Source organism: Plecotus auritus (assembly GCF_963455305.1).
Source record: "Plecotus auritus genome assembly, chromosome: 6".
Taxonomy (NCBI): Eukaryota; Metazoa; Chordata; class Mammalia; order Chiroptera; family Vespertilionidae; genus Plecotus; species Plecotus auritus.
This window is the reverse complement of record NC_137773.1, coordinates 35,131,847-35,152,919: the sequence shown is the minus strand read 5'-3', so window position 1 is coordinate 35,152,919 and position 21,073 is coordinate 35,131,847. Positions and strand designations below refer to the sequence as shown.

At 43.7% G+C, this 21,073-nt stretch overlaps 1 protein-coding gene across 1 annotated transcript; it reads left to right on the top strand.

The window, feature by feature from the left end:
• Positions 1–7,967: 7,967 nt before the first annotated feature.
• TXNDC15 (thioredoxin domain containing 15) lies at positions 7,968–20,116 on the top strand. Its single transcript, XM_080673171.1, is given in 6 exon segments — positions 7,968–8,024; positions 8,026–8,212; positions 12,405–12,895; positions 15,061–15,224; positions 17,126–17,256; positions 19,354–20,116. Coding segments are annotated over 6 exon segments (1,212 nt in total). The 5' UTR covers positions 7,968–7,982; the 3' UTR covers positions 19,551–20,116.
• The last annotated feature ends 957 nt before the right edge of the window (positions 20,117–21,073 follow it).

The following is a 21,073-nucleotide window of genomic DNA, read 5'->3' as shown; positions in this document are numbered from 1 at the left end:
TTTTTTCCCCCCTGGCTGGTGTGGCTTAGTTGGTTGGAGCGTCGTCCCATACACCAAAAGTTTCATTCTGGGTCAGGACACATACCTAGCTTGCGGGTTTGGGTCAGACGGGGCTCATCCAGGAGGGAGACAACTGATGGGTATCTCTCACATTGATCTCTCTCTCTCTTTTTCCCTTCCCCTCTAAAAAATCAATAAACATCTTCGGGTGAGGAGTAAAAAAATTTTTTTTGTAAACAAAGGATATTTAAGTAAAGATAGGTGGGATAAGGAAGGAAAACAAAGAAACAAAAGTACAGTTTGAAGTGCTAGATATTCAGTCAGATCTGTTGCTAATAAACTGATTGTAGGGTATCCCTCTGAGCAGACAGACATTGGAAGTGTGAGATATCACTAAGCATAAGCCTTTTGTTTTCAAATTATAGTCCTTCCCTGCACATGTATGTCTTACCCATATCAGTTTCCTGCTTTGATAAAACACCCTCTGAGCCCTAGCTGGTTTGGCTCAGTGGATAGAGCGTCGGCCTGTGGACCGAAAGGTCCCAGGTTCGATTCCGGTCAAGGGCATGTACCTTGATTGCGGGCACATCCCCAGTAGGGGGTGTGCAGGAGGCAGCTGATCGATGTTTCTCTCTCATCGATGTTTCTAACTCTCTATCCCTCTCCCTTCCTCTCTGTAAAAAAATCAATAAAATATATTAAAACAAACAAACAAACAAAAAACACCCTCTGAGCTTTTTTCCTCTCCCTTCACTCCTGCCATGGCACCCCATTTGGATAAAGGTTTGTTTTTTCACGGCACTTGGTAAAGTATCATTTTTGTTGCAATCTATGTATATAAAAGCCTAAGTGGCTATGATGTGCAATGACCGCCAGGGGGCAGACGCTCTGACCGGTAGCTATGATGCACAATGACCACCAGGGGGCAGATGCTCAACGCAGGAACTGTCAAACTGTGGTGACTTGGCAGCTGCGGTTCATGAGTGATACACCTGGAACCAGAGAGGAGGGAGGAGCCTGATTCCCGGGTGTGTCACCCGAGAACCGCACTCTCGCAATTTGGGACCCCTCAGGGGAGGTCAAGAGAGCTGGTTTCGCCCCATCCCTGCAGGCCAGGCTGAAGGACCCCACTGGTGCACAAAGCCGTGCACCAGGCCTCTAGTTGCTATATGAAGTTAGAAATTGTTGATCTAGCCATTGTCAAATGTTTGAATCCTGGTTTCAAATAGATATTGAGTAGTGGTTAAGTATTGTTGCAGGCACTCACTGCCTATTTCAGTGGCCTATTTAGTTAATCTCAATTTATTTGATATTTATGTTACTTTTCTGTTTGTAGCAAAATACACTGTATTTAGAGATGGAACGAGACTTGAGACCCTGCACAATCATTCACTAGCTTATGACCTTTCTCAAATTGTTGCTTAATTTTTCTAAGTTTCAGAAATGGGGTTTGTAATGAGAATAATGCATATGGGTAATTTAGCATACTGCCATTTAATTTGGGACCTTAGGCAAATTACTACTTTATTTTTAAAATTATAATGTATTCCAAGGATATAAGAATTTTATGACCCATAAAATCAAAATACTTAACCCAGCACTTGGGATATGTTAGTATGATAATTTTAGTTTTTGTTATACATTCAAAAAGGTCTTTTAACAAATTACCTTAATAAAATGAAAACAGACTGAATTTTTTAATTTGTAAAGTTTGTCCATTGATTTGGGTATTTGGGTATTGATATTAGCAGAACACCAGGCAGGAGATATTCCTTTAACCTTCAAGTTACTTGAAATGATCTGGAGTGGGGATGGAGCAGGGTAAGAAGAATATAAATGGATGCAGGTATTCTTACTTGGAAAGCTTGGCTGTAAGGGTACTTCCAACACTTGAAGAATTTGATCTTCCTTCTTGAGAATTGCATATACTGTTTTTACAACAAAAGATATATGGCCTATTGCCCTTTCTTTTTATAGTCGCCTTTGTTGTTATTGTTAATCCTCACTTTTTTCCATTGATTTCTGGAGAGAGAGGAAGGAGGAAGGGAGGGAGAGGGAGAGAGAACGAGACACCCCTCCCCCCATGCCCCTCCCCACACACAGAGAAACATCAACTGATTGCCTCCTGCATGTGTCCCAACTGGGCCCTTGACCAGGAATTGAATTCGCAACCTTAAAGTGCACAGGCCGATGCTCTACCACTGACAAACATTGGCCAGGGCTATAGTAATTTTTTTAATGTGAGAAATTTTTATTTATTGTTGAAAGTTATACAGATGTACCTTTTTTCCCCCATTGACCTCTTCTAGCCCTGGCTCTCCCCTACCCCCACCTCCCAGGCCTTCACCACACTATTATGTGTTCATGGGTTAAGCATATACACTGAGTAGCCAGATTATTATGATCTCTGAACACATAATAATCTGGCCACTCTGTGTGTGTGTGTGTGTGTGTGTGTGTGTATGTATCTATATACATATGTGTGTGTGTTTGTGTGTGTGTGTGTGTGTGTGTGTGTATTTTAGAGGCCTGGTGCATGAATTTGTGCATGGGTGGGGTCTGGCCAGGGGGAGGGGACATGGGCGGTTGGCCAGCCTGCCTGCTGGTTGAACTCCTGGTCGAGGGGACAATTTGCATACTAGCCTTTTATTATATAGGCTATACACTGAGTGGCCATATTACTATGCATTCAGAGATCATAATAATCTGGCCACTCAGTGTATAGTCACCATTTTTATGTCAATTTTAATATTTTGAAGGTGGGATTAGTGAATCAGTATCTCCAAATGCTATACTGGATACAGTGTCAAACACAGTAAATTGAATCATAATTTAGGGGTTTAAGATTTTGCATTTCTGAAACAACTTCTCAAATCCTGTTGAAAGCACAAGTGCTTCTCAAAAAAAATTAGATTCAATTAATTGAAAAGGGAAGGAAGAATATCTTAATAAAAGGCTAATATGCAAATGGTCATTATGTGCAATCAGCAGGAGGCTTTGTCCCTCTCTCGGTGGGGCTTGAGGGTGGACCTGAGGCTGCGTCCCCTGCCCCTCCGCCCAGCGGGGTTTGACGGGGGTGGGGCCGGCTGGGTCTGGATCTCACCCAATGGGGGTGGGGCCAGCCGGGTCTGGGTCTCATGTGATTTCGAGGCATGCGTGGGTAGGCGGGGACTTGACTCTGTGTCCCGCGGTGCGCCCCAGACTCTGACAGGAGGGAGATTTTCATATACATTTTACTAATTTTCTTTCAGCTCTGACACTTCTATTATAGAGAAAGGGCAAACAGCAATATTAAAATATTTCCTCTAATTAATTCCCTTTTAATGTGCACAAATTTCGTGCACTGGGCCACTAGTATTAGATAAGTAGATAACTGACCATTAAGTAATGGCTGGATAGGTTTTTTTAATGTTATTTCATATTATTTATAACATCATCAAGTGTTTATACCATAGGTATCCAAATCTTATTACTCAGTTGTGATAAGGCAGCCTATAGTGTGTCTCCTAATGCTCCTCACTTTCTGGTATGCCCTTGGATAGCCCTCTGCCACACTGTACATGGTGACCTGTGTAACCAATGGGCTATTGTAGAAATGATGTGTGATTTCTGAGGCTAGGCCAAACAAGATATTGCAGGTTTTCTTGGACTACTTGGTCTGGGGAAATCATCTGTTGTGCCATAAGAACACAAACAGTCCTATGGAGAGATCCACATGGTTGAGAACTGAGCCCTTCTGCCAACAGTCAGCATCAGCTTGCCATCTTGGAAGCAGACCTTTTAGCCCCAGTTTAGCCTTCAAATGACTGTAGCCCTCGTCAACATCTTGATTGCAATCTCATGAGAGATCCAGAGCCAGAACCACCAGCTAAGTCCTTCCTGAATTCTTAACCTACATAAGTGATGGTGAGAAAAACAAATCATCATTACTGTTTCCAGAAACAAAGTTGGTGGGTAATTTGTTCTGCAGCAGTACATAATTAATACTGATTATGATTGTTAGGTTAAACTAAATACTCATAAACCTAAGAAATAGCTGAGGAATGAAATTTCCCTTTAAAAATAATATTAAGAGTCAACTATACTGACAAACATTAGCAAGTATTATTTTGAACTAATTTCCCCTGGTCTTTTCATCACACAAGCCTGGAAAAATACTAACTATGGGCTAATTTGGCTCCCATTGACTCTTGGGCTGCTAAATGCTATTGGAGGAAAATGCTTACCTGCACCATTTGTCACTATAAATGTGACTACAGCTAGATCCCCAACACTACCAGGAAGTTCTTTTGTTTTCTTCGCTTTAATGCCATTCTTCATTTAAGTTATTTCAGATTTCTACTCTCCACTTTCCTTAGATACTTGAGTACTACCCCAGGCTCGCTCTCAGCAGACCACCTTTCTTCTTCACAGAGAAAATTGCTTACCTGCATCCATCCTTTCCTCCTATTCCAATGGAGGAGATATTTCTCTGTCTCAAGTTTTCCCCCCTCTGGATCGCTTTCCCCACTTCTCAGAGATTATCCTTTCTGTTGTATCTTAAACCTCTCCCAATATGATCCTTCTCACTAGCTTTTAAATAAAATTATTTAAATCTAATGTTTACACAAGCTATTACAAAAGTATTGATTAACAGTGTAATATCACTTGAAATGAGTTACTGATTGTATACCATAATATAAAAAAAGTCTTGCCCTGGCAAGGTAGCTCAGTTGGATAGAGCGTCGTCCTGATATGCCAAGGTTGCAGGTTCAATCCCTGGTCAGGGCACATACAAGAATCAATTTGGCGGGGGAGGGGGGGTATACTGAATTATTGAAGGAGCTCAGGATAATCTCCTTTTGTTATAACTCCAAAGAATACCCAGTATTGATGAAATAATAATGAGTGCATTGGGTCAAGTGAAGTTCATCAAAATAAAACATTAAAATGATAAGAATGGGAAAGGAGCTTGGAATAAAACTATGTGAATAATAGAAATATTCTCTTAAGATTCATACAAAATAAAATGAAATTATCTATTCTATTAAAAAATCACCCAAAACTTAGTGACTTAAAACAACACATGCCGGTTGGGGGGAAGAGATCAACCAAAGGACTTGTATGCATGCATGTAGCCTAACCCAGTGGTCGGCAAACTCATTAGTCAACAGAGCCAAATATCAACAGTACAATGATTGAAATTTCTTTTGGGAGCCAAAATTTTTAAACTTAAGCTATATAGGTAGGTACATTGTTATTAACTTAATTAGGGTACGTGGTATTTTGTGGAAGAGCCACACTCAAGGGGCCAAAGAGCTGCATGTGGCGCAGTTTGCCGACCACTGCCAATGAACACAGACACCAGAGGATTGAGGGCATGAGGGGGGGGGGGTGTGGGGGATCAATGGGAGGATAAGGACACATATGTAATACCTTAATCAATAAAGGAAAAAAAAACCCAAAACATGCCCTGGCCAGTTTGTGTCAGTGGTTGGAATGTCAGCCCGCAGACCAAAGGGTCACGGGTTCAGGGCATGTGTAGAAAGCTACCAATGGATGTGTCTCTCTCACATTCATGCCTCTCTCTCTCTCCACCCCCCTTTACCACTCTCTCTAAAAATCAATGAGGAAATATCCTCAGACGAAGAATTTAAAAAAAAAAAAAGAGGAACAAATTAAACGGAGCACTGATGTGTAGTTGTGCATAACAATTCTAATAGTTATCAGATTCTTGTATGAACAATCCCAGATCCTGTGGTGTTGGTGCATAGATTTCATTTCAGCCAAAGGAAGAGGATGATGTCAACTCTACTCCCTCCCCCCCAAAAAAATCCCACGAAAATAAAATCAGTTTCAAGACAAGCTTGAAGGCAATTTTCTCATCAAAAATAAGTGCATGTGCCACCTGGTGGTGAGAAAGTCAAATGTGCATTCTGTCCTGTTGGCTGCATTTATTGAGTAGTCATTAAACAATTCCAACATCTGTAAATGTCTCTCCAAACAAACAGCCAAAGCACAAACACAGGTAGGGAAAGGACATAATAAAAAGGAAGGAGTCGTAACTATGGGGCATCCATGTTGGAGTGTCCAGATGAGTCAAATCAGCCTCCTTTTCATTAATCCTAAATCCCCATAATCCTCTGTCCTTTTGGCTTTTCATGCACATTCAAATTGGGTGTAGAGGAGGGTACAGGGAGAGAATAAGTTAAAGAAGGAAAAGTATGTTATTAAATGTACACTGTTGGGGGTGAGGGAGGTAGTCAAATGATGACTGTAGTGATCAATCCATTGTCTCAGATACTACTGGACCTGCTTGAGAATTTATTGTAGCAAAACCATGGCAGCCTATTTAGAATATAATAATCACCCATGGGGTCATATTGATGATGCATCCTTCTGGTCTAACAATCTGTCCTGGGCTACCATTTTGAAGTGCTTACTGCGCATCAGGAACTGTGCTCATCACATTACATCTCATTTAATCCACAAAACTGTAATTTCACCCCCATTTTACAGATGAAGAAAGTGAGCTTTGAGAAAAGTTACATACCTGACCGACCATATACTTTTGTAAATGTTGGAGATGGAATTCACCACATGGCCAAAAAGCCCAGGTTCCTTTTAACATTGCTATATTTACCAATGCCTTGATATAAAGATCTTAGAAATCTATTTCTATTTTTTCACCCTCTTAAAGTAAGTTTGAAAGCTGCACTCTCCACATTGACTTAGCACTAGTGGCTGCTCAAAACTTGCTGTATTCTTTTTTTAGGAGACCCTCCCCTCTAACTGCTGACAAGGAGGGTCATCCTGTCTATCCCCTGGGAGAATATTCTTAGCTTCCCCACTCTGTGACTTTTCTCTGGAATGCACAGACCTGCCCCTCATTGCACACCTCCCCTTCCCATCCATCTTTCTTCATCCTAGGCCCTGGCTTTATGCTCCAGGTGGCTTCACCTCCTCCAGGACCCAGCCCTAAGTGAAAAACACGCCCTCAGGGCACACCCACAGCTCCGAGCAGAGACCACATAACCCCCTTATGTTATCTTGTTTTCCACGTACCATCTCTGTGCTGTCTCTCCCTTTTACTCTTTATCCAGCCTCAGAGATTTCCTAGCTCTGCTTTCTCCCACCTCCCTAATCTACCACCAGTGCCTTTCATATAACCCTCCTTTACCTCTCCTCCTTTCATTTTATTTTTTTAAAAAATATATTTTATTGAATTTTTTACAGAGAGGAAGAGAGAGGGATAGAAAGTCAGAAACATCGATCAGCTGCCTCCTGCATATGCCCCACTGGGGATGTGCCCACAACCAAGGTACATGCCCCTGACTGGAATCGAACCCGGGACCCTTCAGTCCGCAGGCGGATGCTCTATCCACTGAGCCAAACCAGTCAGGGCTCCTCCTATTTTAATGTATAAAATAAGCTGTCTGCCATTCCCAGAGCATTTTCTTAATCTGCTGAGATTTTTGCTTCCCAGCAATTATTGTCAATTTGGCTCAAATAAACTCAGAAAAATTCTCCACAGGTTCGGACGTTTTTTACACCACAAAACCAACCAAAACCTCCTGCCCTGAGTAGACAGGGAGAGTTAGGACTGTCAGATGCACCAAATAAAATTACGGGGCATCCGTTACATGTGCATTTCGGTATGTCTCTTACAGTAAAAACATACTAGTTATTTCTGTGAAATTCAAATGTAGCTGGGCATCCTGTATTTACCCCACCACCCTAGGGGGGGTAACAGGCTAGGGCAGGAGCGTCGAAAATCTGCACCTGGAAGGAGAAGGCACTCTGAGCGGGGCAGTGTGTGCAGCCAGCAGCCAGGCTCCACCGCGCCCGTGAAGGAAGAGGGCCACGGGTCTCTGCTGGAACCCCGCCCAGAAATGGGGGGTCAGGAAAGTTCAAGATAACCTGAGACATCTGGTGCTTGGCTCCTAAAGACCCTGAAACCACTGCGCCGGCAACAAGCCAGAGGCAAGCCGCCCGACACCAAGATGGCGTCCGCGGTGGCTGCCAGCTTCCAAGATGGCGGCGCGCCCGCGCCTGCGCTCCCGGCCTGCCCATCCCCGTCTTTCCTCCGGCGGGGAGCACAGCTCCCGTAGCCGAGCGCCGGTTGCCCTTCGGCCTGGGTGGTGGTCCGGGCCGCCGTCCCGCACGATGTGGCTCCTCGGCTGGTGGCTGGTACCGCTGTGCGTGCTGGGGCCTCCCGCCTGCGGCCAGGAAGGTGAGTGCGGGCTGGGCCGTGGCTGGGGGCGGTAGGCTGCGGCCCGCCCGGGCGACGGTCTTACCTGCGCGAAGGCCCGCAACGCGCGCCTCTCCTTGCCTCTTGCCGGCTCTTCTCCCCGCGTTGTCCCGACCGCCCCCCCCCCCGCCCCGCCCTCGCCGCCCCTCCGTGATCCCGGCTTGTGGTCCGCGGTGGAGGAACGGCGGAGCGGGGAGACAGGGTGTGCCCCGGCCACGGTCAGGTGCCCTCAGCAGAGGGCTGTCGGTAGGGAGTGACCTGTCCTAGCGTTTACTGAGGCACTTTGTTATTGTGGTGAGCACTTCGTTATCAATGCTAATAATGATAACGAATGGCCGGCATTTGTGCTGCCCTTAATAGGAGCCAGGAATTGCGCGTAGCCCTTTCATCCTCCTCTCCCACCGACCCTGTGAGCTAGGTTTCATTCGCATCTTCATTTTAGAAAGGCCAGGTAATCTGCCAGAGTTTGCACTTCTGGAAAACGGCAGAGCCTGTCTGACTTGCAAAGCCCACGTCTTATTTTGCACTCTGCTCGACCACTTTCTTAAGAAGGTCAGTCTTGCTCAGGTGCCTGTATGAAGGACAGGTGACAAAAACACGGGAGACCCCCACAGGGTAACCCGCTGCTTGCCAGGCATGCTCTCAGGGCTCCCCGGGTGGGGAGGCAGCCACTCCGAGGATGGCTGGTCCAGGAGTGGAGGCCTTCCTCTCATTGCTCCTTCCCCCCACTCCTTTATGCGGCTTTGTTCATTCCAAACAGGAACAGGTAGGTCTTTCCTTTCCCTGGGTATCAAGGTCAGGGCAGGGCAGCAGCCTTGATCAGGGAGGAGGCTGAGGAATAAAGAATTACCGTCAATGAAAGCACTCACTATGTGCCAGGTGCTGTGCTTAGGGCTCGATGAGCATCGTCTTATTTCATCTTTAAATGCTTGTGAAGTAGTTGTTATCGTCACTGTGTTATAGATGAGTAAGCTGAGACTCAGCATCAATCAGACTTTTTCAAAAGTCGGTCAGAGCTGAGGAGCCACGATTGAAGCCCCGGTCTGCCTGATTTCACAGTCAAATCTCTGTACTACCCTCTGTCACTACACTTAACCCTCAGCCTCAAAGACGGACAGCATGTGCTGGGTATCTCGTTTGTCTCCCAGATCATTCTCAAGCCTTCTCCATCCTGCTCTGTACCTTGAGTAGCTGCCCCGTATGGAGTAACAATGGTCTCTCCCGCCTTCTGGCTTCCTTTGGGTTAGAATGAGGGGAGAGAGAGGTCAGGGTATTGATTCTCTTAGCTCCCTCCCTCAGTGATTATCACAGGTTGGCTGTGTCCCTCCACTGGACACAGCTTTTGAAAGTCTGTCCTTGCTGTTTCAAGGTTCTGTGAACCTTGAACTGTTTCACCTCTGGCCTCTTTTGTTGTTGTTAATCCTCACCTGAGGATATTTTCCCATTGATTTTTAGAGGGAATGAAAGGGACGGGGAGAACAGAGAGAAACATCGATGCGATAGAGACACATCGATTGGTTGCCTTCCCACATGCGCCCTCACGGGGCCAGGGATCAAGCCTGCAACTGAGTACGTTCCCTTGACTGGAATCGAACCCGGGACCCTTCAGTCTACAGGCTGAGGCTCTATCCACTGAGCCAAACCAGCTAGGGCTCGCCTCTGGCCTTTTAAGATCTATCAGTGGTAACTGGCTTGCCCTCTGCTGTTACTGGCCCTGGAGTTCCTTATCATTGTTTTTGTTTTCTCTACACCCAGCCCACATGTTGGTGGTCCCCTTTTATTAAGTTCTCCTTGAATCGCCCAAATTGAATGTGCTTTCTGTTTCTTGGCTGATTAAGGGGACTGACATGCATTGTTGCATGCAGTGAGTCTACCTGGCAGTCAGGGTCATATTCATGTAGACCCGAGGATAACACCAGCCATAGGTGGGTCATTGGTCATCATGGCCAGGCCGTAAATGGGGTGAGGACCTAGGAACCTTCACCAGCCTGTTTCTTTTCAGGATGGCTGAAAATCTCAGGCTTTTTATTTATTTTATTTTTCAATTACAGTTTATATTCAATTATTTTGTACTAGAGGCCCGATGCATGAAATTTGTGCAAGGGGCTTGGCCCTCGCAGCCCGGGCTTTCTGCTGTTCGGTCTAATTAGCATATTAGCTCTTTATTGTATAGGATTAGTTTTAGGTGTACAGCATAGTGGTTAGAATTCAGGGGTGGGCAAACTTTTTGACTCGAGGGCCACAATGGGTTCTTAAACTGGACTGGAGGGCCGGAACAAAAGCATGGATGGAGTGTTTGTGTGAACTAATATAAATTCAAAGTAAAGGAGCGGAGGGGAGAGCAAGAGAACCGGGTAGAACAGCTGGATCCGGCCCGAGGGCCGTAGTTTGCCCACTGCTGGGTTAGATAATCATATACCAAATTTGCAGAGTTCCCTGCACAGACACTGAGCCCCTTCTGTCAAGGTTCCACCGTGTTAGCCAAGCCCTGTACACTTCCATATCTAACCTATATTGTCACCTCTTCCTCCTTACATGCTTTCCCATCAGCTTTATACATCCTTAAGTTTCTCCTATGTCCTAAAAACCAAAACAGAAACCTCCCTTAGCCCCTTGCCTGCCCATAGCAACTACCCCATATTTCTTGTCCTCCTTCATAGCTAGACTTTCAGAAAGAATTGTGTATATTTATCCATGTAGCTATTATTTCTGGTGCTCCTCATTCTTTTGTGTGGATCCATATTTCCATTTGGTATCATTTTTCTTCTGCCTGAAGGAATTCCTTTAAAATTCTTGTCATGCGGATCTGCTAGTGAGGAATTCTTTCATCTTTTGTATGCCTGAAAAAGTATGAGTGTTAGGTACTATTGCCTCTAATACTTTTGGGTGGTTCTTTCTCTGGCTTTGGGTAGTTTAGTCACATGCATGTGCTGACCAGTATACTTAAGGGGGCCCCTCTGCAGATCTCCGGAGTTCATGCTATGAAGGTCTCCCATCTCCAGTATTCTCTCCTGCAAACTCTACCTTCTTTGGTTTCCTACTCTCAGCTCCATTTCCTCAACTCATTGAGTTGCTGGGCTCTGCCTGTGTTCCCCCTCCCCTGCCACAGTGGGAACTCCCTTAGGCAGTAAGCTAGATCAGTCATAGGGCTCTCCTCATTTGCTTCCTGTTTCTCAGGGGTCACTGTCCTTTTTTGCCTGCTAACTGGTCTTCTGAAACTGTGGTTTCACATATTTGACTGTTCTTTGGGTTGCTTTAGGAGGGAGGGTATATGTGGTCCTTGTTACTCTATCTTAGCCAGAAGCAGAATGTTTTTCATTTGCTAAATGAACGTGCCAATCTCTATTCTTTAATACCTTCTATGAATGTGCATACCTTGGAAGCTCCCAGACACCTCCCCAGCTCCGTAGCTAATTGGTTGTTCATAATCTGGTGGCATGCTGGTGGCTTGGCAGAGTTCATTACCCAGCTGGTGGCTCCCCAGCTATATGGTGAGCTTGTGCGAGTTTCCCCTCCTCAGTGCCTGGCACAGAGTCTGGCAGCTGTTGTTGAGTTAATGAAAGCTGGAGAGAAGTCTTGTTACAGAGGTGAGTGCAGATTGCTAAATGGACGTATAAGACTGCCCAGGACTCTTTCCTTATCTGAGTATTTTCCTCAAGCCCTAGCTAGTGGCTCCAAAGTGGGAGGAGAATTCTCCTTTTCTCCCTGCTGCTGCTCCTGCACTGCTGGGTGCTCCGAGACCTAGCTCCACTGCTTGCTAGCTGTGAGCCATTGGGCATTATGCTGAACCACTCTGTGCCTCAGTTGGTCATCTGTTAAGGGGGGGTAATAACCCTTGTCCTCCTATCTCACTTAACTGTTATAATGTGTGCAAAGATGCTTTACCATAGTAGAATCTTCCATAAAGCCATTATTAATGTTTTTTGCTTATAATTCACAAGCCATTTTTGCTTGAAGCTATGTATTTATCCACTTATTTGTTTGGCATTCATTAATCTAGTACCTCCTTGAGACCTTCTTCATAACCTGGAGAATGGTGGGGCCCTCTGATAGTTGATGGGAAGGATAGCTTTTTTCTCTGTAGGGAAAATGTCATATTTGAGGAGAACTGTAACTCTTTGGGGTTCATTTTTTTGGAAGTCAAATGTGACTGTGAGCATGCTGGCATGTTTAGTTGCAGAGGAAAGTGGTCACATATGGTCAGGGGAGGAGCAGCCGGCCCCTGCTCTCCAGATGGGGACTGTGTACATGAGTGAAGAGGAGCCTTCACGTGGCCCAGTGGTCCTGGACACGTCAGCAGAAGAAGCCGATTCATTGCTGGGGCTGGACACCGAGGGCAACCACATGGTGATGCTGTCTGTGATTCCTGGGGAAGCCGAAGACAGACTGAGCTCAGAGCCCAGCAGTGGCACCTGTGGGGCTGGAAGGAAGGAAGACTCACCATGCCACCTCCCGGAGAGCCTCTTTTCTCTGGACAGCGCTGGAGCCAACGTCCCGGATAGAGAAGAGGAGGATTACACGGAGCCAGAAGCAGTGGAAGCTGACCTGGCCCCCACTGAGGACTCCAATCACACTGACAGCCAGAAATCCCCTAAGGTCAACTGTGAGGAGAGAAACGTTACCGGGCTAGAAAATTTCACCCTGAAAATTTTAAATATGTCACAGGTAAGAAAAAATGACTTACTACTGTTCTTTTTGGCACATCTATTTATTTATTTTATTTTTTGCACATCGATTTTTTGATTCAAGATTATCAACTTTCAGATGGTAATCTTGATCATATTGTAAGTAGGATAGAGTTCAGTGGTAGCATCAGTGAGAATGGTTATAACTAGTGTCCATTATGCTTTTGGGCAACTTCAACCTAATCATCCTTGGAGTAGTCTCACTACCAGTCATTATGATAAAAATCCCAGTAAACATCAGAATCATAACAGAAGCCGCTTAAAAAGTCTGAATTATAGCCTGGCCAGTGTGTCTCAGTGGTTGAGCATCTACCGTGAGCCGGGAGATCAGGGTTCGATTCGCGGTCAGAGCACATGCCCGGGTTGCAGGCTTGATCCCCAGGAGGCAGCTAGCTGATCAATGTTTCTCTCTCATCAATATTTCTATCTCTCTCCCCATCTCCCTTCTCTCTCTCTCTCTTAAAAAAAAAATCTGAATTATAAAAAATAATCTGAATTGTTAAAATTGTAATTTAGCATGGTTTAGATTAGTGATGCCCCTGGGAAATATGTTATATTGAGGAAAGTTTTTTCCTTCAAAGAGTGTGAATCCAGTGTTTACTCTTTTTTTTTTTTTTAATATATTTTATTGATTTTTTACAGAGAGGAAGGGAGAGGGAGAGAGAGAACCAGAAACATCGATGAGAGAGAAACATCAATCAGGTGCCTCCTGCACACCCACCACCGGGGATGTGCCCGCAACCAAGGTACATGCCCTTGGCCAGAATTGAACCTGGGACCCTTGAGTCTACAGGCCGACGCTCTATCCACTGAGCCAAACCGGTCAGGGCAAGTGTTTACTCTTGAGTGACTGCTGAAACAATTGTCCCAAACCCAGCCATGTTTTTCCAGCTAGTTAGATAAATAGTGATTCCAAAGAAAATCCTGGGATAAAGCCTGATAGCTTTCTGTGGGATAGTTTCTGTAGGATGGCTTTATGTCAGATGGCAGCATGAATGCAGAGAAGTCTGAGCTCTGAAAGCTGTGATTACTGCTTTTTTTTTTTTAAATCCTAACCTGAGGATATGTTCATTGATTTGAGAGAGAGAGAGAGAGGAAAGCATTGGTGTGAGAGAAACACCAACCCATTGCCCCATATGCGCCCTGAATGGGAAAGGAACCTGCACCTAGGTATGTGCTGACTGGGAATTGAACCTGAACCTTTTTGGTGTATGGGACGACGCTCCAACCAACTGAATCACCCAGCCAGGGCCAGGACAGTGATTGCTTCTTTTTTCGTTGTTTTTAATCCTCACCTAAGGATATTTCTTTCCATTGATTTTTAGAGTGAACGGAAGGGAAGGAGGAGAGATAGCATCGATACAAGAGTGATACATCAACTGGTTGCCTCTTGCATGCACCCCAACCGGGGCCAGGGATCAAGCCTGCAACTAGAGTACATGCCCTTGACTGGAATCAAACCCACAACCCTTTAGCTCTAACCAGTGAGCCAAATAGCTAGGGCTGTTATTGCCTCTTTTAAATGAGGGCACATATGATATGTCGAACGCATGTAGCCCCTCCAAGTGCAGGGCCAGTGCTGGCCTCACACCCTCCCCTCAGTGCCTGGTAATCACCGTGCCGGAGCTCTGTGGGACTTGTCTCATAGGTGTCACACACACGACCAGGAGAGAGCAGTTTAAACAGTCTGAGTTAGGGTGGTGGCAGGGTGGTGCACTTTTGACTTGAACTAACCTTTGGCCAAATACATTGATACAGCTGCTCAGTACAGACTGGGATCTGCTGGGATGATAGTTTGGGTCTGAGATCACAGTGCTTTTAATAATGCCATTAGATTGTGTGAGATGCCCAATCAAAGGTTGGGACAGTGGCCTATACCCTGTGAGTACCTAGTATTTGAATGGCTAAATTATGAAAATTGCTCTATAGTAATGTTGAGAAAGCTTAAAGGAAAGTGTGTAACTTATTTGATAGTACTTTTCTGCTGATTGATGAATGCATGATTCAAAATCCAAAAGGTTTTAAGGAGATATACTACAGTTTTCCTCCTCCGCCTCCCCGTACCTCCTTTTCCTGCTTCTTGGGTATCCTTCCAGAAAAATGTACTTTTACTGATGACTATAACACTTGTTTCTTTTACCATAGGACCTTATGGATTTTCTAAACCCCAATGGTAGTGACTGCACGCTAGTCCTGTTTTATACCCCTTGGTGCCGATTTTCTGCCAGCTTGGCCCCTCATTTTAATTCTCTGCCCCGGGCATTTCCAGCTCTTCATTTTTTGGCCCTGGATGCATCTCAGCATAGCAGGTATCTTCCCTTCGTTGGGTTTCCATGTTTCTGTCTCATCCCAAATCGTCCTTTGGGATGACTGGTGGCAGTTGTTTGGAGGTGGTAATTAAATGAAATGTAGAGGAGGTAAGCATGAGCTTTTTAGAGGGATTGAAGGAAGGGAAAGGCAAGTGTGAGTGAGGAGTGAGGAATGTCGACTGAGGAAATTGATGGCTCACTTTACGGAGGTCCCTTTTGAGGAAGGAGAACAGCTCTCTGTGTGGTGGCAGTGCAGGGGCCGGAGGACTTCCTAGGATCCTGGCCAGAACGAATTAGCAAAATGAGTCACAAGATCTTACTTTGTGACTTTCATCTGCAGTTTAGGTCCCCACCCTGACAGCCTAACTCTCGGCACCCCCATTTTGTGTCTACTTAGAATTTCTTTTCCTTTTTTTTTCTCTCTTTCCCTTACATTTATTTTTGCCTGAATATGCCTTAGTAGACATTCAGTAAATTAATTCAATAATTAATTTAGCCTTTTAAAATGACATTGACCATTGTTTTATTTTTTTCATATTGTTCAGTGGGTGTCTGTCTTTTTTAAATGTTCAATAAGATAAGTTACTGAGAACATTGTTCAGATAGTATATAAATCCCCTAAGTGCTATGACTGTGCTTGGGTTATAAACTGCATGCTCCTCATCCTCTAGATCAGATGTTCCTTAGCAAGTCACAAGGAAGTGTTGTGTGTGAAAGAATTTGGCAAGGCTGGATGATGGTCAAGTTGGTGTAAAATTGAAGTTGAATAAAACTTGATTAATGTGTTCCATTGATTTTTGGTGCAGGTAAGGTAACTGCCAGTGTTTACCTTAAACTGTTTATGAAGAAAGAAATTGCCCAACAAATTAGTAATTCTCACAAGGGCTTCAGGGAAATATCTAAGTGGCCTAGCCTAGGAGAACAGATTGATGGAAGGACAGTCCAGGTCAACATCCAGCTTTGACCAGGCCCTCCACTGCCTCCAGGCAGGCAGGGCTGGCTCTAGCACCTGCTCAGTACTCTTTGGTTTTAGGTTTGGTACTGTGATCCCTATCGCGCACCGCCCACCCCATTCCCTGCAGGCTTTTATTATCTGCTTTGTTCCTTCATTTCCATGCATCCTTCTCAGTGTCTGATATGGTGTCATAATTATGAAGAATAAAGGATACTTGTTTTTATTATATGGCAGTGTGGGACGTGAGTTTGTCTCATATATTAATATTTAAGTTAAAGCATGTTTACAAAAGAAAAAATCCTGATTATCCAATATTACTAATGGGGGAAACTGAAGTTTAAAGAGGTGTAGTAGTCTGCAGGTTACACAGATTACTTGGTTCACTGACAGAACTGAGCCTTGAACCCAGAATGTTTTGATTCGGAGCTCATACCATTACTCTGTATTATGTAAAGGTGAAACAAAACCACTCAGGTCATGTTACTTCCCAAGCATCCTGCCCTAATTGTGAACTTCCTGGTGTGTTTGTTAGATCATAGATTCCTTTGTGCCAACTTTCCCAAACTAATTGCTTACCATAGTTGAATCCTTTATGAGAGACGGAGGTAGGCATTCTGGAGAGTGTGAAATGTCTTTGTCAAGTAAATTGACACTGAGTTTTTGTCCATGAGTTAAAACTCTTTGATCTGGCAGTTAGGAACTTACATAGTGGAGTAGTTGTGTCACGTGTAGTTCCATATTGTAATAGAAAGCACCTCAGCAGAACAGAGATGCCCCCAACTGTGACCCATAAGGAAGGTGGTCAGAAACAACTACAAGTCTGGAGTTTGAATATCAGAAACCTCCATACAAGACCGATCCTATCTCATTTATTGCCATCCATTCTCATACGGTAACTGTGTGAGAAAGCCTACTGTTAATTCAGGTTTCTGCCTTTTTCTTGTAGCCTTTCCACCAGGTTTGGCACTGTAGCTGTTCCCAACATCTTGTTATTTCAAGGAGCTAAACCAATGGCTAGATTTAATCATACAGACCGAACATTGGAAACACTGAAAATCTTCATTTTTAACCAGACAGGTATGTAGAAGTAATAAGCTGTAGAAGACATTTTATTGCTGGGGGTATGAGCCTTCTGTGGGTTCTGATCTGCTATCATTCTTAAGTGAAGGATTCACGATTGCTTTGGGATGTAAAACTTCTAATAAACTTGTATGTGCCTGTTAAGTGTCTCTCAGTCAGTAACAAGCATAACATGAATAATTTTAATATGATTAAAGATCTTTTTTTTTTTTGAAGGACAGTCCTAGCTGGTTTGGCTCAGTGGATAAAGTGTTGGCCTGTGGACTGAAGGGTCCAGGATTCATTTCCGGTCAAGGGCATATGCCCAGGTTGCAGGCTCGATCCCCAGTAGGGGGTGTGCAGGAAGCAGCTATCAATGATTCTCTCTCATTGATATTTCTCTCTCTCTCTCCCTCTCCCTTCCTCTCTGAAATCAATAAAAATATACTTAAAAAATAAAATAAAAAAGGACTTTATTGAGATAGAATTCACATATCATACACCTGTAAGATACCTTTTTAAATCCATTTTTCATTTGAGTGTAATATTTACACAAAAATATGCATCAGTCAATAGTGAACTGGGTGGTGAATTTTCACAAAGTGAACACCTTGTGTAACAATACTTAGATCCAGAAAGAGAATAGTACCAGTCCCGCTTTAGCACTACTGCTCCTGCCCTCCCCATGGATGACCACCATCTTGACTCTGAACACCACAGACTACTGTTACCTGTTGTTGAACTTTATATTAATAGAGACAGAGTCTAGATTGTTTGTTTGTATCTGACTTATTTCACTCACTTTTTTAAAAAAACACATTTTTGTTTATTTCAGAGAGGGAGATTGAAATATCAATGATGAGAATCATTGATTAGCTGCCTCCTGTATGCCCCCTACTGGGGATTGAGCCTGCAACCTAGGCACGTGCCCTTGACCAGAATCCAACCCGGGACCCTTCAGTTTGCGCAGGCTGATGCTCTATCCACTGAGCAAAACCAGCTAAGGCTTCACTCTTATATCTATGGGATTCATCTGCACTGTTGTGTATGGTTATGTTTTTTGTTACTATATAGTATTCCATTTATTAATTCATTTGCAGATGCTATTTTAATTCCTTAATATTTGCCAAACCAGATGGCCTTGTATATTGAAGAAATTTCCTTCATTGGAAAAGTCTATTCCTCAAAAGCTTTAACATCTCAATAATGAGCATCCATCTTCTTCTTGAAGTATATTCCCTGAAAATAAGTACAAATTATAACATACCTTCCATACATATTAAGTTGTATGTAATTACTGGTATCTAACACTAAATAACAAAGAGCTGAGTGACCTCATAGAAGAAGGCTTGTTACCAGGTGGTTAGCCATTTCAAGTCTTTTTTTTTTTTTTAATATATTTTATTAATTTCTTACAGAGAGGAAAGGGAGAGGATAGACAGTTAGAAACATCGATGAGAGAGAAACATTGATCAGCTGCCTCCTGCACATCTCCTATTGGGGATGTGCCTGCAACCCAGGTACATGCCCTTGACCGGAATCGAACCTGGGACCCTTCAGTCCGCAGGCCGACACTCTATCCACTGAGCCAAACCAGTCAGGGCAACTATTTCAAGTCTTGTCATTCAGATTGATGTGGAGAAAGGGAGCTATTTTATTCAGTGCTCCTAGAAAACCTAGGATATTAATGAAATCGGTAATCACCGATCCCAGTTGTTATTTGTGCTAACAATTCTTTTAGTAAATTTATTTAGAAGCATTTTGTATTTTGCATTCCTTGTGAAAACCTTCTTTAGACTCCTGAGAGTAGCTTTACTAGTTACTTGTTGGACTTTGGTTTCAAAAGAGAACAAATGACAACTCTTACAATGCCCTGATGAGCTCACAGAAATTCTAGTGTTTTAGTTTGGAACAGCGGCATGGATTTCTGTTTCTTTGATGTGGTAGGGAGAAAGGCAAGTTACAAATTACACCGACAGGTGAAACCCATCCCAGATATAGTATCAGTGGTATTTAAGACTGCATGTCATTTTGCATGCCATGCAAAAATACTTCAGAAAGATCTGTAGCGGGTGTGTTTTCTATCTGATTTGAAATAATTGTTTTCTCTTGCAGGTATAGAAGCCAAGAAAAATGTAGTGGTAACTCAAGCCGATCAAATAGGCCCTCTTCCCAGCACTTTGATAAAAAGCGTGGACTGGTTGCTTGTATTTTCCTTATTCTTTTTAATTATTTTTATTATGTATGCTACTATTCGAACTGAGAGCATTCGGTGGCTAATTCCAGGACAAGAGCAGGAACATGTGGAGTAGAGATGGACTGAACGAAGTTGGAAAGAGGAATTTCAGTCCTTCATTTCAGAAGTTAATGCTGCAATTTCATACATCTTCTCCAGTGAAGAGTTGATTTACAACTTCAAAGAATCATGCATTTGTTGAACTGTTGAATGTGTAAAAAAAAATTATAAACTGGTGTTTTAACTAGTATTGCAATAAGCAAATGTAAAAATATTCAGTAGAATTCACCATTCTTGTTTTTACTATTTGAACATAATCCAGTATTTTAAGGGAATAATTCAGTTTGAAATGTGAAGATGTATTTTGGTGGAATAATGAGTAGAATGATAATCTGCTTACTATATGGAAGCAGAAATAGGACTTTCAGATTAGAAATCTCTTGATTCCTTATATGTCTAAGAAGGTTGGTTTTCTGTTCATTTGCAGTTTCTCTCTCTGACTTTAAGCAGGAAAGTATTGTTACAGAAAGAATAAACTAGAATTGATAAGTATGGCCTTATAAGTAGCAATTAATGGGAAAATAACAGTCAAATATCCTGTTGTTTGTGACCTCTAATTTCACTAAAAGAATTTTAAGTGGCTTAAGTTTTTTTCTGGGTAAGGCAGCTATTAGGAGAAAGTCAATGTTATTATCATAACTGAATCTTCTTTAGTAACAGTTCTGTGCTAAAGCGTAACTTAATTTTAGTCATAGTTATCTAACCAGCATGCATTATTTGAACCTTAAAATGTTAGCACTGTGCTAGGTTTAGTGAGAGCCAAAAGAAATATAAAACACTATTCTGGCCTACAAGTTTAATCTAGTCTAGTTTTAGGACACATATAGAAAACAGATAACATGTCATTTATACAAACCTTTTAAAAAGCTGTTTTTAGGAAGAAAAAAAATGACAGCGGAATAGACAGACGTGTCCCAAGCCTTGTCCCAGAGTAGATAGAACAGCTGAGGGTCGCACGGGGAGTGTCTGTTGGTGAGTTAAGGGACAGCTATACTCCAGGAGAAGGTGGGGGACTGCTGGACGGGGCTCCCCTGACCGGGCAGCCCCCACTGCTGCTGGGTTCCCTCCCAGAGCCACTGGGTCAGACGCGGAGACTGCGCCATCTTGAAGGGGAAAGTGGATGTTATCGGAAGCCTGAAAATCTATGATGGCGGCACCCACTGAACAGCTGCGAACCCCAGAGCACCGGTCCCTAATTGGCGCAAACACGCGGATTCAGAGGAGCTCTACACTCCACCGTGGAAAGGTCAGATTTCGCCTGGGATAAGGTGAGATCTCTGGTCCCGGCAGCACAGAGAAATGCATGCACTGCGGGAGCTGGAGGACCGGGGGAAGTCTGCACCTAGAAAAATCCGTGGCTGTTGGGGCTGGCATAATCTGTGAATGTGGAAGGGGGTCCTCAGAGCTGCTAACAGAGGGGATCTCTAAAAAGCAACCCATTTTGATCTGATGCAGAAGGACAGCCTAAAGTATTGAAAAGTGTGTTGGCTGCTTGGACATGGTGGCGGCGGGGGAGGAGGGACTGCGCAGACTTGCGCG